General features: G+C 46.2%; 1 protein-coding gene across 1 annotated transcript in view; it reads left to right on the top strand.

Moving 5' to 3' along the window:
• LRGUK (leucine rich repeats and guanylate kinase domain containing) overlaps positions 1–18,523 on the top strand; it is a 72,540-nt gene that overhangs the window by 14,172 nt on the left and 39,845 nt on the right. Inside the window, exons 6-11 of the mRNA XM_044276734.1 lie at positions 7–131; positions 2,468–2,611; positions 9,200–9,280; positions 11,050–11,136; positions 13,173–13,279; positions 15,572–15,691. Of these exons, the coding sequence (XP_044132669.1) occupies positions 7–131; positions 2,468–2,611; positions 9,200–9,280; positions 11,050–11,136; positions 13,173–13,279; positions 15,572–15,691 (664 nt within the window). The remainder of the gene's footprint in view (positions 1–6; positions 132–2,467; positions 2,612–9,199; positions 9,281–11,049; positions 11,137–13,172; positions 13,280–15,571; positions 15,692–18,523) is intronic.

Genomic DNA, 18,523 nt, shown 5'->3' with positions numbered 1-18,523 from the left:
TGTCAGATAATAACATACAAGAAATCATAGGCTTGGAAAAATGCACCAGTATGAAACACGTCAACTTGGCTCACAATAATATCTATACCATGAGCGGGTTTGGTGACTTGCCCATCAGAACACTGAGCCTGGTACGCAGAATGCAGATGATAGCTGATGTATAATATGATGGCGCGTATAACACATCGGGGCATGGCGATAGCTGGATTAACAAGTTATTAGTAATAGAAACAGAAGCTAACAGTCTATTGGGATTGATGGAGCAAAGGTAGTGGGTGTGCCAGCTGGAGTAGAGCTGGAAACCATCATGCATTATTTCCGTTGCCAGGCTAAAGGAGGATCCAGGTTTGGAGTTCGTTTAAGGAACTAGAATTGTACAATTAGTGATTGGCAGTCTATACATGGATTGACAGGAAGAAGCTGCTGAGGATCATCAGGAGAGGTGAATGGGCTGAGCACCTAAGTTGACTAGAAATTGAAGGGGTGCTACTTGTCATGTTGGTTGACCATAATAGCGGGTTACAATACTTATCCTGTGGAGCAGCTGTTATTGCCAGGGAGACCATCAGTGACTGGACATTTTCCCAGTGTTGCATGGTGCCCATTCAAATTAACGGACGTCCATGTAAATGTATTATTTGTTGAGTCCAAGAGAGCAGAAGACGCTCTTTGCTTTTTCAATATTTTTATTTATATTGTTTTTTTTTTTTTTTTTTTTTTTTTTTTTTAATTAATTTATTTATTTTTAATCATTCTTTTGTGAAAAAAGCGTACAAAAGTAGACGTATTATAAACCCAAATGTTTACAGTAATATGAAACATGAGGAGCCCAAAGAGACCCTCTTTGTATGGACATTCTTCTCTGGCTTATAGTGGGGATATAATATCTGAGCAGACAGATATCAACAGTGTAATTTTTTATTTATTTCTAGAGAATCGAAGTCCAAATGAAATGTTTCACATTAAAGGGGTTATCCTATCTTAGACAATGGGGGCATATCGCTAGGATATGCTCCCATTGTCTGATAGGTGTGGGTCCCACCTCTGGGACCTGCACCTACAAGGAGAACGGAGCGGAGAAAGTTGAGGAGTGCGCACCCGCCCTCCATTCATTTCTATGGAGCTGCCGAAAATAGCCGAGTACTGGCTCAGCTATTTCTGTCAGCCCCATAGAAATGAATGGGAGCAGTGGCCGTGAATGCACGGTGCGCTCCCATTCACTTCAATGGGAGAGGCGGAGAGCTGCGCCTGGTGGTGGACAGACCACAGGAAACCCAGGGTCATCCAGCCACAATTCTCCCCGGCTCCGTTCTCCTTATAGGTGCGGGTCCCAGAGGTGGGACTCGCACCTATCAGACAATGGGGGCATATCCTAGCGACATGCCCCATTGTCTAAGATGGGAAAACCTCTTTAACATATGTAATGCAAAGTCACGGGTATACTTTGTACGAATTAATATGCTTACTGTAAATTTCAGGATTGCTCGTCCTAATATGTGGTTATTTTATACCTTTTAGGTATCCTTCACACACATTTTTTTTTCCTTGTAAAAGGCACCAGTGCCCACTCCAGGTCTAAAAAAAGTGGGCGGGGAAGGTCTTTTACTCTTTTTTTACACCTGTTTTAGAGGTAGAAAATGCTCTAAATATAAGACAGCTAGGAAGCTGTCTTACATTTAGAAGCAGCGGTGGATGCGCCAAAGTTATGGAGACGCCAGCGCCTCTTCATAACTCTGGCAGACCCACCGCCAGATTTGGGGCTTATTAAGACCAGTGTCTAAAACGCCACTCTTAATAAATGTGCTCCTTAGTGTTTGTACAGATTTTTTGCATGCGGATAAGGAACTATTGTGCGCACTCATGGGTGTGCCAGATAACCATATGCTATTGCCTATCAATGAAACAGAGAGATTTTTACGAGGTGTACCCTCAACATTTAAAGGGGTTGTCTCACGAGTAATATTCTACAGTTTTCAAACCAGTACCTGCATCTAAATACCTTTTGTAATTGCATTTAATTAAAAATATATTATAGCTAATGAGTTATTCAATTAAATCTATTTGTATAGCGCCCCCTGCTGTTTTCTCTTTTTCTAATTTCTTTGTCCTGCTCACTGAGATGGAAGCACTTGCTCACTTCCATCCTTCAGCTGCCACTTGCTGCAGCAGACAGGACACCCCCTCTGAAATAGGACACCCCCCTCAGTATGTAATTTACCAGTGGGCGAGAGACAGGCATTCAAATGGTTATGTGCCCAACCAACCTTATAGAGAAGCCGGCAGACAAGGGGGAAATATTGGATTACCTTCTAAGGAATATTATTTGGAAGAGTCTATGAGACTGTATAAGCGAGTGAAAGAAATAATCCTTCACTCTATGACAGTGTTGAGATTGGTGCAAGTATCTTGTTAAAAAAATTATTAAACTTTCTTTTTTTATCATTCTGACACAACCTTTATGTTCAAGGCTTCAAATCAAATTAAGAACATCACTGGCTTGGAAAACCTCACCTCATTACAAACGCTGGACCTCTCCTGTAACCAGATCGGCAGTCTGGAAGGGCTGGAGGGGCTGGAATTTCTGCAGACTCTCAACCTTCAGGATAATGAGGTATTGGACGCTACTATTTACCTTGGAATAAAAAGTCCCAGTACATTTGTCAGCATCTTGTCCGTACCGTATTTCCATGTCAGAAGAAGCGCCTTGCGATGCAAATACACAGCAGATCCATTACTGTAGCAAAGTGCAGGGATCCGATAACCAAGCGGGCTAGTGTCCTAGTTACATGCGCCACCCCCCACCCCAACCTGTGGCCACGCCCCCTTTTTTTTTTTTTACAGATAATGTAGTAGATGTCACCTACAGTCCTATGTAACACTACAGATGACACAGTGATAACTCTCTGAGTACAGATAATGTAGTAGATGTCACTTGCAGTCCTATGTAACACTACAGATGACACAGTGATAACTCTCTGAGTACAGATAATGTAGTAGATGTCACTTGCAGTCCTATGTAACACTACAGATGACACAGTGATAACTCTCTGAGTACAGATAATGTAGTAGATGTCACTTGCAGTCCTATGTAACACTACAGATGACACAGTGATAACTCTCTGAGTACAGATAATGTAGTAGATGGGTTTGAGCCCCCAGAATTTAGAACACGCACAGTGTGACCTGAAGTCTGGGGACGGGCTGAGGCAGTATGGGACAAATTCTATGTCCACCTATCACTACAGAACATACAGGGTAATACAGCGCCCCGTACCTCTTACATCCAGTGACGTCTCTTTGATGTAGATGTTCTCTTTCCTCATCTTCTCCCTTCAGACCAGAGCACCATTTTTCAGCCATTTCTCCTCACTGCAGTTTGACAAAAAAAAAAATCTTAGTTTACTACTTTTCCATCATCCTCCCATCTTCTGGACAAATCATCCTATTGCCCCTAATACTGTGCCACTGTGCTCCCCAATACTATACTGCAGAAACAGATAAACCCCCTGATAATAGTAGTACCATACAGATAGTGCCCTTCAATAATTATTGGAACACAGTGCCCTAAAATAACTGCGCCCAGCAAATAGTGCCCCTGACACTAATAGTGTAAACATAACGTCCCCCAAAAGTAATTGTGGTAAGCTGATACTCTGCCAAGGGGCCCCCACAGCAATAGTGCTCCCAAAAGTCCCATTAATAGGAATAATTCTCTGCTAGAGCACACATGGTAGTAATAGTGCTCCTACAGGACCCCCACCATGTCCCCACTGTAATAATGCTCCCATAGTGCCGATACTAGTAATCATGTTCCCCATAGACCCCCAGTAGTAATAAAGCCCACCATAATGCTCCCCAGTAGTAATAATTCTCCTTATAATGTGACACTGGAAAAAATACCCCCTTTTAATGCCAGCAGTTGAGCTAATGTCCCCATAGTGCCCCCATAATGTGCCAGTATAAAATACCCCTATATAGTGCCCCCAGTAAATGCCCCCATAGTTCTCCTCTCCCCCTTCCTCCTAGTGCCCCCCATAATGTACCAGTATAAAATACCCCTTCTTAGTGCCCCCGTAGATGACCCCATAGTACTCCTCTCCCCCCTTTTCCATAGTACCCACCATAATGTGTCCCAGTATAAAATGCCCCTATACAGAGCCCCTCATGTAAAATACTCCTTTGTGGCCTCAGTAGATGCCCCCATAGTGCTCCTAATAATGTGCCAGTAAGAAGTGCCCCCATAGTTCCACCCAATAATGTGCCAGTAAAAAGTACCCCCAATAATGTGCCAGTAAGTGCCCCCCAATAATGTGCCAGTAAGATGTGCCCCCATAGATGCCCACCAATAATGTGCCAGTAAGTGCCCCCATAGATGCCCCCAATCATGTGCCAGTGAGAAGTGCCTCCCATTGATGGCCCCCAATCACATGCCAGTAACAAGTGCCCCCCATAGATGGCCACACAATCATGTGCCAGTAGCCGGTATTGTACCATATAAAAAAAATAAACACTTCCCTCCATAGCAGTGATACGATGCAGGCCTCTTCCAGCCTGTGTCCCGCGCTGTGCGGCTCAGGCTGGCAGGCTGTCATCGCGCCAGCCTATCAGAGGAACGGGGAAGGGAGACGCCTGTCCCCTGCCCCACAGCTCATCCATCTGTATTGCTGTTGTGAGGACGGCGATACAGATGACTATAGGGATGAGCGCTTCCACAATGGAAACGCTCATCTCCCTGTGCCCTGCTGCCGCCTTCCACTTGTGAGCAGGGCCGCGCCGCCTGGGGCAATCGCCTCACTTTGCCTAGCGCCCCTTAAAATTTTGCGCCCACCCCACGCTACTCCACTGGTTACATGTGCTGATACACAGGACAATGATTGAAAATGAACCGCTCATTTCAGATCATCGCATTCAGTTGCATTTACATGCTGTTATCATGCGCTCTGTATGGGGATTAGGGATGAGCGAATCAAATTCGCATAAAACGTTGTTCTAATACTCTACGGAGCAGGATCTCCATACAGTATTAGAATGTATTGGCTCAGATGAGCCGAAGTTATTGCTTTGCAAAGTCTCGCGAGACTTCGCAAAGCAATAACTTCTGCTGATCTGAGCCAATACCTTTTAATACTGTATGGAGATCCTGCTCCGTACAGTATTAGAACAACGTTTTATGCGAATCGGGGGAAGAATGATCAATAGTGCGATCATTTGTTCCCATACCTTCATTGTGTCTCCTTGTGTATTTTGCATTTTATCCCAAAATTCAAAATTCCTTGTAGATCAGTTTTTTTCTCATTAAATGGTATCTTTGGGAATAAAACCTGTTTCTGTACTGCCTGCAGCCTACCTCCGTAAAAAGAAGAACTTACCTGGTCCCCGTCGTTCTGGTCCTCCGCCCTGGCTCTCACATGTCCATGTTCTGATCCCCGAACAGTTTACATCCAGGGGTGCAAGACATATTTCATATGAAAACTTACAGTTACTTGGCTTGACCCTTGGGGATCTCGGACGCCACTTCCACACTTGGCTGGGGGCTCAGCAGAGCTGATGTGTTTAATCCTAATGAGAAAGATTTCATAATAAGGATTTGGAGAAGGGGCAGAGGGATAGCAGAGCAGGGAGAGGCTGGTGCTGCTACTAGGGGGTCATACCATGGGGGGAGTAATAAAGCCCACCATAATGTCCCCCCCCAGTAGAAATAATTCCCCTTATAATGTGACAGTGCAAAAAATACCCCCTTGTAATGCCCCTAGTCGAGCTAATGTCCCCATAGTGCCCCCATAATGTACCAGTATAAAATACCCCTATATAGTGACCTCAGTAAATGTCCCTAGAGTGCTCCTCTCCCCCCTCCCTCCTAGTGCCCCCCATAATGTACCAGTATAAAATACCCCTTCTCAGTGCCCCCGTAGATGACCCCATAGTAGTCCTCTCCCCCCTTCCCCATAGTACCCACCATAATGTGTCCCAGTAATAAATGCCTCTATACAAAGCCCCCATATAAAATAACCGTTCTTTGTGGCCTCAGTAGATGTCCCTATAGTGTCCACCAATAATGTGCCAGTAATAAGTTCCCCCAATAATGTGCCAGTAATAAGTGCCCCCATAGATGTCTCCCAATAATGTGCCGGCAAAATGTGCCCTCATAGATGCCCCCAATCATGTGCCAGTAATAGGAGCCCCCCACCATGTGTCAGTAACAAGAGCCCCCCCCCATATCATGTGCCAGTAGCCAGAGGACCACCCCCATCATGTGCCAGTAGCCAGAGCCCCCCCTATATCATTTGCCAGTAGCCAGAGCCCCCCCTATATCATGTGCCAGTAGCCAGAGCCCCCCCATATCATGTGCCAGTCGCCAGAGCCACCCATATCATGTGCCAGTCGCCAGAGCCCCCCCATATCATGTGCCAGTCGCCAGAGCCCCCCCTATATCATGTGCCAGTCGCCAGAGCCCCCCCTATATCATGTGCCAGTAGCCAGAGCCCCCCTATATCATGTGCCAATAGCCAGAGCCCCCCCTATATCATGTGCCAGTAGCCTGAGCCCCCCATCATGTGCCAGTAGCCAGAGCCCCCCCATATCATGTGCCAGTCGCCAGAGCCCCCCCTATATCATGCGCCAGTCGCCAGAGCCCCCCCTATATCATGTGCCAGTCGCCAGAGCCCCCCCTATATCATGTGCCAGTAGCCAGAGCCCCCCCTATATCATGTGCCAGTCGCCAGAGCCCCCCCTATATCATGTGCCAGTCGCCAGAGCCCCCCCTATATCATGTGCCAGTCGCCAGAGCCCCCCCTATATCATGTGCTAGTCGCCAGAGTCCCCCCTATTTAATGTGCCAGTCGCCAGAGCCCCCCCTATATCATGTGCCAGTCGCCAGAGCCCCCCCATATCATGTGCCAGTCGCCAGAGCCCCCCCTATATCATGTGCCAGTCGCCAGAGCCCCCCCTATATCATGTGCCAGTCGCCAGAGCCCCCCCTATATCATGTGCCAGTCGCCAGAGTCCCCCCTATTTAATGTGCCAGTCGCCAGAGCCCCCCCTATATCATGTGCCAGTCGCCAGAGCCCCCCCATATCATGTGCCAGTCGCCAGAGCCCCCCCTATATCATGTGCCAGTCGCCAGAGCCCCCCCTATATCATGTGCCAGTCGCCAGAGCCCCCCCTATATCATGTGCCAGTCGCCAGAGCCCCCCCTATATCATGTGCCAGTCGCCAGAGCCCCCCCTATATCATGTGCCAGTCGCCAGAGCCCCCCCTATATCATGTGCCAGTCGCCAGAGCCCCCCCTATATCATGTGCCAGTCGCCAGAGCCCCCCCTATATCATGTGCCAGTCGCCAGAGCCCCCCCTATATCATGTGCCAGTCGCCAGAGCCCCCCCTATATCATGTGCCAGTCGCCAGAGCCCCCCCTATATCATGTGCCAGTCGCCAGAGCCCCCCCTATATCATGTGCCAGTCGCCAGAGTCCCCCCTATTTAATGTGCCAGTCGCCAGAACCCCCCCTATATCATGTGCCAGTCGCCAGAGCCCCCCCCATATCATGTGCCAGTCGCCAGAGCCCCCCCTATATCATGTGCCAGTCGCCAGAGCCCCCCCTATATCATGTGCCAGTCGCCAGAGCCCCCCCTATATCATGTGCCAGTCGCCAGAGCCCCCCCTATATCATGTGCCAGTCGCCAGAGCCCCCCCTATATCATGTGCCAGTCGCCAGAGCCCCCCCCTATATCATGTGCCAGTCGCCAGAGCCCCCCCCTATATCATGTGCCAGTCGCCAGAGCCCTCCCTATATCATGTGCCAGTAGCCAGAGCCCCCCTATATCATGTGCCAGTAGCCAGAGCCCCCCCTATATCATGTGCCAGTAGCCAGAGCCCCCCCTATATCATGTGCCAGTAGCCAGAGCCCCCCCTATATCATGTGCCAGTAGCCAGAGCCCCCCCTATATCATGTGCCAGTAGCCAGAGCCCCCCCTATATCATGTGCCAGTAGCCAGAGCCCCCCCCTATATCATGTGCCAGTAGCCAGAGCCCCCCCTATATCATGTGCCAGTAGCCAGAGCCCCCCCTATATCATGTGCCAGTAGCCAGAGCCCCCCCTATATCATGTGCCAGTAGCCAGAGCCCCCCCTATATCATGTGCCAGAGCCCCCCCTATATCAGGTGCCAGAGCCCCCCCTATATCATGTGCCAGAGCCCCCCCTATATCATGTGCCAGAGCCCCCCCTATATCATGTGCCAGAGCCCCCCCTATATCATGTGCCAGAGCCCCCCCTATATCATGTGCCAGAGCCCCCCCTATATCATGTGCCAGAGCCCCCCCTATATCATGTGCCAGTAGCCAGAGGCCCCCCTATATCATGTGCCAGTAGCCAGAGCCCCCCCTATATCATGTGCCAGTAGCCAGAGCCCCCCCTATATCATGTGCCAGTAGCCAGAGCTCCCCAATCATGTGCCAGTAGCCACTAATATTGTACACCAAAAAAAAAAAAAACACACTTATACTTACCTCCTTGGCAGCGATGCGATGCAGGCCTCTTCCGGCCTGTGTCCCGCGCTGTACGGCTCAGGACTCAGGCGGCGCGATGACGTCATCGAGCCGCCTGCGCCGGCCTCTGATAGGCTGTGGGCACTAGGCCGGCAGCCTATCAGAGGAAGGGGAAGGGAGACACCTCTCCCTCCCCTGCCGTGCTGCACAGCCATCTGTATCGCTGTCCTGAGGACGGCGATACAGATGACTGGAGATGAGCGCTTCCACAATAGAAGTGCTCATCTCCGTGTGACACTGACTGTCTTGCCTATAGGTAGTTGCGGGCCGGCGCGGGGGGGCCCCTAAGGACTCGGGCGCGGGGGCAATTGCACCCCTTGCCTCTATGGAAGCACCGGCCCTGCCCACCGGAACATGGACATACAGGAGCCAGCACGGCAGGGAGCAGGTAAGTATGAATCTTCTATTCATGGAGCTGTGGGCAGGACAGAAAAAGCTTTTATTCCCGGAGAACCCCTTTAAAGTCAGGCCCAGTCTGCCTTGTTCTTAGAGGCAAATTAATGCATCGTCTATGCAGTAGTATATGCATAGGTGGAGAACGCCTGTGGTTACAGGGTGGTGATCTTGATCATAGAACCACTGACATCTATGACTATATTTATGTTTCTTAGTCTTGGTTGTTTGTGATCTTTCTTACAATGTTTTTTCTTTAACAGATTTGTCAGATAAGCGAAATTGCTTTCATTGAAGACCTGCCATTGCTACATGTGCTAAATCTCCTAAAAAATCCAGTGCAGGTAGGGGGTGTCATTCGAAGGTTATTTTCCCTTTATAATGCCACATTTCTTTGTTATATTGTATCTGGACTTTACCTAGCTGCAGACATTGTCAGCAAGTATAAAGAAGTTGATCAGATCAGTCTTGGGGCTCTTGCACACAACCGTATGCCCTCAGAGACATGCGGTCCGTGAGCGGACCATATGTCCCGGGGCGGCATTGATCGTGTGCAGGGGAGCGCACAGCATCATAGATTACAATGCTGCTGTGCACATCGGGCCACCCGCGGTGCTATTGTCCCGCACTCATATGATCTTGTGAGTGCAGGACAATACCCCTGCGGGTGGCCCAACGTGCACAGCATCATTGTAATCTGCGCTGTGCGTTCCCCTGCACACGATCAATGCCGCTCCGGGACATATTGCCCATATGGCAGCATATCTGTCCCGTGTGTACATACAGTAGAAGAAGATTTGGTGATTGCATTTGTTAGGCACTTATGTTAGTAAAATATTTATTGTGTAAGTACTAAGTTACAGTATATACCCACGTACCCCTGTGTCCTAAGTAACGCAGGCTAAACATAGGGATATAGGGACACTTATCCAGCCTGTATACCTACTCATTAATGCAAACATCTTATCTGCTAATAATATGGGGCAACTCAATGCTGAAAGTATGTCGACAGGATCATAAGGTTCAGCTGATATTCAGACATCCACCAGTCTGATGGTAGCCATGCCATGCTGATTGTAAGGACTAGAATTTTTATATATCGAATAACCGCACAGTTTCAGCCCAATTAGCTGGAATATGAACGCTCGTTCCCTGATAATCGTCTCAATCAGCCAATAAACGAGCAATGACTTGTTCGTTGGTGGATTGGCATCATCAAAATAAAAGATGCCCGATGATTGGCAGCACGTCCCTGTGGACAAAAGTATCAAAAGTTGGACGGAATTTAGCATCTAACCTGAGCCATTGCTAAGTCCTGCAATCTCTCAGTGCCTTTCTCTGCATCCCAGCTCCTGTGTTCTCGCGCATAGTTTAGTGATCTCAAGGCCACGCAGCTCACCTATGCCAAAAAAGTGCACTGGATATACTGGAGAGTACCTGTGGGTATTATTTTTACTTTATTCTATGATCCACATTACACGTGCAATTGTTACTCTATTATGCTTTTTGAACTTTTTCATCTAAAGTTTTGTGATGTGTTTTTAGGACAGGTTTAGGTTTGATATTCTTTAAAGGGGTAGTCTAGGAATTTGTCCTCAGGATAGGCCATCCATATCGGATTGGTGGGAGCCCGACACCCCTCACTCCCGCCAATGAGCCGCAACCTTGAAGCGTTGTGGAAGTCGGTTTCGTAACGGTGTGATGGAGGGAGCTGGTAATTGCAGCGCTGTCCCTATTGAAGTGAATGGTAGCAGTACTACATTAAGAAGCTCGGTCCACTACACAATGGATGGCGGAGCTATTGCTGAGCACGGTCACACCTCTGCCATTCTAATGGCTTATTTTGAGGATAGACCATCAATAGTAGATTCCTGGACAACCCCTTGATGCAGGATATGTGATGCACCACAGATACAAAGCCAAGGATATGTTTATGGCCTTCACGTTGTTGCACATTGCTATCACTTGCAGGAAATGTTCCGAAATCAGTAATATCAGTTAGTTTGCTGGTAATGTCCAACGCATTTTGTTGCCTCTCCATTAGGTGGTATACGTGCATTGTGCGGCTGGTTCGACAATACATAGAATTTCCATTAAGTTTGTTGTTTCTTAGGAACAAGCGGAATATTGGCTGTCAGTGCTGTTTATGCTGCCGAGATTAACTGAACTGGATCAGAAGAAGATCAGAGTTGAGGAGAAGGTATTTATCTCAGCACCTGCTTTCCCCCAATTAATAAACATCTTCCCAATCAGTGTTGCCTAGTAATTACATTGGTGATGCCGTGAGGAAAGTGTAGCTGATCCCAGAGGAATGACATCTCAGCACATCCGCTCCTCGGCAGCTCTCAACCAGGCTTTTGTCACATATTCTGATGCAGTTTTTTGAGCTGAAGTCAGAAATGGATTGGAAGGGAACGAGATATATACTTCTCCTTCCTGATGGATCCATTTCTGGCTTTGGCTGAAAGAAATGCCACACAAAGCTTCCGCCCCCCTTTGGGCCCTATTAGACCACGCAATGTTTGGGCCAATTATCAGGAATAAGTGTTCAAAGGAATGCTTGTTCCCGATAATTGGTTTGTATAATCAGCCTGCGAACGAGCAAATGATCATTTGTCAGCGGTGAGTGAAAATCTGCAGTAGTAACCGTTCCTCTCACATTCAGTTTGCATCGGCCTCGGCAATCAGCGGGAACTTAACTAAAAGTGGCCCCAAGCTGTAGTCAGGGCAACACTAGTAGGTGGGGCTATCAGAAGTAGGGGTGGGGCCAGCAGAAGTAGGGGTGGGGCCATCAGAAGTAGGTGGGGCCAGCAGAAGTAGGTGGGGCCAGCAGTACCGTAGTGCAGCATAAAATACCGCCCCAGCAAAACCAGATAACACAGTGCAGCATAAAATACTGCCTCAGCTGAACCAAATACCACAGTGCAGCATAAAATACTGCCTCAGCTGAACCAAATACCACAGTGCAGCATAAAATACTGCCCCAGCAGAATCAAATATTACAGTGCAGCACAAAATACTGCCCCAGCAGAATTAAATATTACAGTGCAGCACAAAATACTGCCCCAGCAATAGCAAATGCCACAGTGCAGCACAAAATACTGCCTCAGCAGAACCAAATACCACAGTGCAGCATAAAATACTTCCTCAGCCGAATCAAATACCACAGTGCAGCACAAAATACTGCTCCAGCAGAACCAAATACCACAGTGCAGCACAAAATACTGCCTCAGCAGAATCAAATACCACAGTGCAGCACAAAATACTTCCTCAGCCGAATCAAATACCACAGTGCAGCATAAAATACTTCCTCAGCCGAATCAAATACCACAGTGCAGCACAAAATACTGCTCCAGCAGAATCAAATATTACAGTGCAGCACAAAATACTGCCCCAGCAATAGCAAATACCACAGTGCAGCACAAAATACTGCCTCAGCAGAACTACCACAGTGCAGCATAAAATACTTCCTCAGCAGAAGCAAATACCACAGTGCAGCACAAAATACTGCTCCAGCAGAATCAAATATTACAGTGCAGCACAAAATACTGCCCCAGCAATAGCAAATACCACAGTGCAGCACAAAATACTGCCTCAGCAGAACTACCACAGTGCAGCATAAAATACTTCCTCAGCAGAAGCAAATACCACAGTGCAGCATAAAATACTGCCCTATCACCATACTGAGGGCTGTAATGCAGTATAATACAGCTCTTACTGTCTGCTTTGTCAGTTCTCACTCCGCTTTTACCCCCGTGCTCGGTTCATTCTGGAGACCATAGATCTGACACTACAATGATATCGGCCTAGTATTTGGGCCCACTGTTGGACACCACCTTTATGATAACCAAGACTATTTCAGAATTAGGCCTCATTCGCACTTCGGTGATTTGAGCAGTCATTTCCATCAGTGATTTGTGAAGCCTACACAGAAATAAGCTATAAGGGAAAGATCTGCACCTGTTGTGTGGTTTTGGCTCCCAAATCACTGCTGAAAATCACTGACCACACACTGAAGTGTAAATTGTGTGATACATGTGTAAATAGTGAATGGTTTGCTTTGCTCTAGAGAAACTGATGGGACACGGTGCAGTCTGTGGATTTATAATCTATTCCTAAAATGAACAATCTCATAATGCAGCATTATCCTACCCTAATTTATAACGTACGTGCGGGCCCACGTGGTCATCCACTGAAGCTAATATTTGTGCTGTTTATTTTCTGGACAATACTTAGGTGGCAGCAGTGAATAAGTATGATCCTCCTCCAGAGGTCATTGCTGCCCGAGATCATATGGCCAATATCATGTACAGCATTATCCAGCCACAGAAGGTCTTTGACAGGTACTGTCTACTTGATTATCCTAGATTTTCTATTAAAATGCATACCAAAGTAGCTGTTTATATTCTGATTATATGCAACATGTACAGTTCAAGTCACAATTCCAGTGGATTTGCAGTGTTTGTACTCCAAAAAGAGGTGTGAGAGGAATGCTACATTTCCTCTTTTTCTCTACAGATGGGAGCTTGTATATTGTAGGGCTTTGTTCACATCAGTTTTGGACTCGATGTGGGAAATTTATTAAAGCGGCTCTGTCACCTGGATCAACCCTACCCTACTTGGCGTATAGACTGGTAGGGTTGATGACTCTGATTAAAAATTATACCTGTCTGTCGTAAAATTATGCAAATGAACAACGGTACTCGAGCACCCGGAGCACACGGCATGTGCGCACAACATCTTCGGCTTCATCCGAACACACTGTTCTGGACATAAGTGCGGTCCAGTGCTGTCAATCTAAAGGCAGGGGGACATGATGAAAAGCAGAGGGGCGGTGCTTGAACGGCATAAGCCTGTCTCCTGGTAACATAGTAACATAGTACATAAGGCCGAAAAAATACATTTGTCCTTCCAGTTCGGCCTGTCATCCTGCAAGTTGATCCAGAGGAAGGCAAAAAAAAAACTGTGAGGTAGAGGCCAATTTTCCCCACTTAAGGGGGAAAATTGTATACCCTACTCCAATCAGGCAATCAGAATAACTCCCTGGATCAACGACCCCTCTCTAGTAGCTATAGCCTGTAATATTATTACACTCCAGAAATACAGCCAGGCCCCTCTTAAATTCCTTTATTGTACTCACCATCACCACCTCCTCAGGCAGAGAGTTCCATAGTCTCACTGCTCTTACCGTAAAGAATCCTCTTCTATGTTTGTGTACAAACCTTCTTTCCTCCAGATACAGAGGATGTCCCCTTGTCACAGTCCTGGGGATAAACAGATGATGGTACTCAAAGTTCATTTGCATAATTGTAAAAGTAAATTTTTCTCTGCAACGATAGAGCCGGGTGACAGAGCCGCCTTAAGGCCTTTATGCCACAAAAGTAGCATTATAAAAATTAGCTAATTGTGGCACCTGCTATATTGAGCAATAGTTTGCAACACTTTGTGCTTCTCAAAAAATTTCAAAAGTCGTGAGAAAAGGGGATTAGGCTTAACATGGAACTGGCATAAATTATAGCCCAAGTCTATGCCAGCCCCTACCCTGGGCTTACTTTATAAAGAGGCATGTGCTTCATGATATATTAGGCACATCTCACTCCAGTGCTCAGGAGATGAAGACTGGCATAGGAAAGGCCGGTCTTGATAAATCTCCCCCTATGTTTGGTGCCACTGTGTCGCTTAATCTCCAAACTGCTGAAACGCCTAGTCCACCTCATCAGCTGTCCCACTGCTTTCTTCTCAGCCCTTTACAGTCCCGGATGTCACAATCTACACAAATGATCTCCTTAGAGCTTAATTGAACAGTGACTACTCTGGATCTGTCTACAGCAGAGATGCTCAACCTGCGGCCCTCCAGCTGTTGTAAAACTACAACTCCCACCATGCCCTTCTGTAGGATGATAGCTGTAGGCTGTCAGGCAATGATGGAAGTTGTGGTTTTGCAACAGCTGGAGGGCCGCAGGTTGAGCATGCCTGCTCTACAGTGTTTGACACTACACCATCAACCATACTCGCCATGCTTTAGTCTACTGCCCTGCATTTTTTTTCCTCTCACCTCTCTGGACACTCTTTGGAGCATCATTTGCTGGCTCTTCTTCTTCTCTTCCTGCTGGGGTTCTCTCAGGGTTTAGTCCTAGGTCCTCTCTTTACACAGGCCGCACAGATGGACTTTCCATACCATCTCTATGCCGATGACACCCAATAATGTAAGTCTACCCCTGACATCACCCCTGCACCACTATAGTACACTGCTGATTGTCTATAACATTGTGTCCTCTCTCTTTCTGAAACTGCATCTTTCAAAAACGGAACTTCTTGCGTTTCCTCAGCCAAGCTCCTCTTTCTGTTCATCCGCCACACCAACACTTTTACATGATGCCGGTCACTGCACTGGTTGCTCATCCACAAAGGTGTCCTCATTGTTGCGAGACCCTATACCTCCTCCCTCGTATCTGCCTGCCACCGTACCAGCGACCCCCCCCCCCCCCCCCCCCCCAGATTGAAGGTATTATTTTTCTGTAACAGTGCTACTAAAATGAAACCCATAAGGCACATAAAGTACAAGGTATGTCGTGAGAAAATGTGTACCAGGTCTACAAATCACAAAGACCAGCCTTTCTCATTTCTTTTTACAGTACATTGCCCAATCTCGACACCCCCTATCCTATGCTAGTTCTGACGGGGCCCCAGTCTTGTGGGAAGAGGGAACTGGCTCACAGAATGTGCAGGGACTTCAAGGAGTTCTTCCGCTACGGGTGAGACATTCATCTTTCACAATGTCCAATGTGCTTTGCATTAGGTAGGCAATATTTGAGTACTTAACTACCTAGTGTAAAATGAAGCAAGTTCTTGTCATGAAGGTTTCTTTGAAGTCCTAATCCCAGATTTAAAGAGGTATTCCAGTTTTAACCCTTTCAACCCCGGGCCAGTTTTCACCTTCCTGCCCAGGCCATTTTTTTTCAAATCTGACATGTCACTGTCACATATGTTTTCACCGATGCCGGCGCATACAGCAGGGGTCCGGCTATCAGTCACTGCCGGACCCCTGCCGCTGATCAGACTGCGGCCGTCTGATCAGCCCGCCGTAATAGTACGACGCTGGGCGGCAAGTCACGTCCCGCTGCGCCGTACTATTGCAGCGCTGGTCGGGAAGGGGTTAATGATTACATGTATTTGTTTAGAGAATAGGCAGTTAAACAATTTTGTAATATACATGTATTAAAAATTTTGCTCTAAAACCTTTACTGGATCCGCAGAATAGGCTCTCTCTAATGATAAATAAAATGGTCCGGACCATTTTAGTCCTGTAAAATGTATTCGCAGGAGATCTGAATAGGACTAAAGATGGCGTCAGTCATGTGACCCTCAAGCCTGTCATGTGACCTCTGGCATTCAGGTAACTGTCCAGGTATTTAACAGGTGAATGTCAGTTTATTGAGAAGCAGAACATATGCAGTATTACAGCCTGTCAGTGTCTCTGTTATAGAAGCATATCTGTCATTATTCTCCCTGCCTCCCCCCCCCCCCCGTATGTGTTTTTTTTTGTTTTTTTTTACTGTTAACTTTTTAACAACATGACATCACCTAGAGACAGGCAGCCATTTTACATATTACCTGGAAACACACATACAGTGAAGTAGTTTTTGTAGTAGCCGCAATGGATCCCACCATTAGTCCTATGTAGTTATCCAAGGAAGTGCCCTGTATATAAGTCATGTAACACTGCTTCTTGAATGTCAGTGGGATGTCACATGACTGATGCCATGTTTCAGTTAGGCCATGGATGCATTACTCAGGACTGACTGATTCATGGGCTATGCCAGATAGGCTCAACAACTTGATATAAGAAAGGTAAGCAAGAAAAGTGTTAAATACATGTATAGTTGAAAATTGTATAATTTCCTATTATAACGTAACAAATAAAAAGGAATAGCCCTTTAAGGATTGAGCATCACTAGATGTCTTAGTTTTGCCATGTGGGATAAAATACATAAAGAAAACGGAAACAAAAATGTTTCTGACCAGAGAGTCTGTTACATTGATTAACTAATTACATTTTACAAAATATGTTAAAAGGGTTTTCTGGTCTCCTGATATTGATGACCTACCCTGAGGGAATGGGAACTTAGGTTTCTGGCACCGCCATCTGCAGGGTGGAGATCGATCATCAGTATCTAGAGGCCCCTTTAATAAAATATAAATATTGTAGCCACCAAGTTTGTGTAGATGCTCTTGTTTGTCAGCAATACAGGACTGGCCAGTAAGATAACGGTCATGTATTGTAGGTTCAGTTTTGTTAAATATAACTGAATCCAAGGAATAAGAATTTAAAGGGGTTATCCATCTTTGGGGGTATTTTGGTCAGACTCCCCCACACTGCTGGACCTGTGGAGGGAAGCATACATACCTGAATGCCGCAGCTGGTTTCTGGCCCATTGGGTCTCCCAAGGCTCTGGTCACCAATGGTAAACTTCCTGTTTGACAGACGTCTTGTGGCCGATGCAGCCAATGACTGGCTTTAGTGGTGACATATTCCTTAATGCGTCACATGCGTAGCGGTAAAAATTGCTGTGTTAATGTGTGTCAGGGCCCTTAAAGTGTATGCCCTCAGTATAAACATCCATATCTCTTTCTGTATTCTGAAAACTGCTAGAAACGGATGTTCAAAGCAGATGCTGGCAAATTTCACTGTTAAGTAAATCTGCACTCTTAACACTGACCACTAGGTGGCAGTGTAGTAATTCAAGTAAATGTGAAAGGCAGAAACTGTATTTATTTTACATGTAAAAGTTGCTAATAAGTTTAGATGCATCTTTGGAAATGTTCCATATAAACACACATTTCGTGAAAAAAAAGTATGATTTAGGCTAACCCTTTCACATGTACATATTGATTAATACAAGTAGATAACGAGGGATACAGTTTTTTATCATTAATGCAACACACTGATTTTTCCAATGACCATATCCGCACAGATGTGACCATGCAGGAGAAATGTCAAACATAGATTTAAGAGCAAAGGAGCTGGTCTGTAGCATGAATGTATGGAATATCCATTCATACAAGAAATAGAATCTGTGGTGGATTAGTTATGGCCATTTGTAATAATTAATATAAAAGGGATATTCCAGTCCAGCAGTCTTTCATTTGTTCGCATTGAAGAATGACATCCATCAGCTCGCTAGAAGATGTATCTATGATCTGGAAAGTCAGATGTTAGGTGTGGTACTGGTACACAGAAAGCATGGAATGAAAAAACATAACCTTCTGTGCAATATCCTCACAATATAAAATATATTATGTGTTCTGATTCCATCCCCTGCTTGCTACACTGACTTTTCATGGCAAGGCCTCCTTTACTGATCTATATATGGTATGTATATATATACAATACAGACCAAAAGTTTGGACACACCTTCTCATTCAAAGAGTTTTCTTTATTTTCATGACTATGAAAATTGTAGATTCACACTGAAGGCATCAAAACTATGAATTAAAACATGTGGAATTATATACATAACAAAAAAGTGTGAAACAACTGAAAATATGTCATATTCTAGGTTCTTCAAAGTAGCCACCTTTTGCTT

The sequence above is a fragment of the Bufo gargarizans genome, chromosome 2, assembly GCF_014858855.1.
Source record: "Bufo gargarizans isolate SCDJY-AF-19 chromosome 2, ASM1485885v1, whole genome shotgun sequence".
Classification (NCBI taxonomy): domain Eukaryota; kingdom Metazoa; phylum Chordata; class Amphibia; order Anura; family Bufonidae; genus Bufo; species Bufo gargarizans.
The sequence above is the reverse complement of the archived record's forward strand: the minus strand, read 5'-3'. Positions and strand labels throughout refer to the sequence as shown.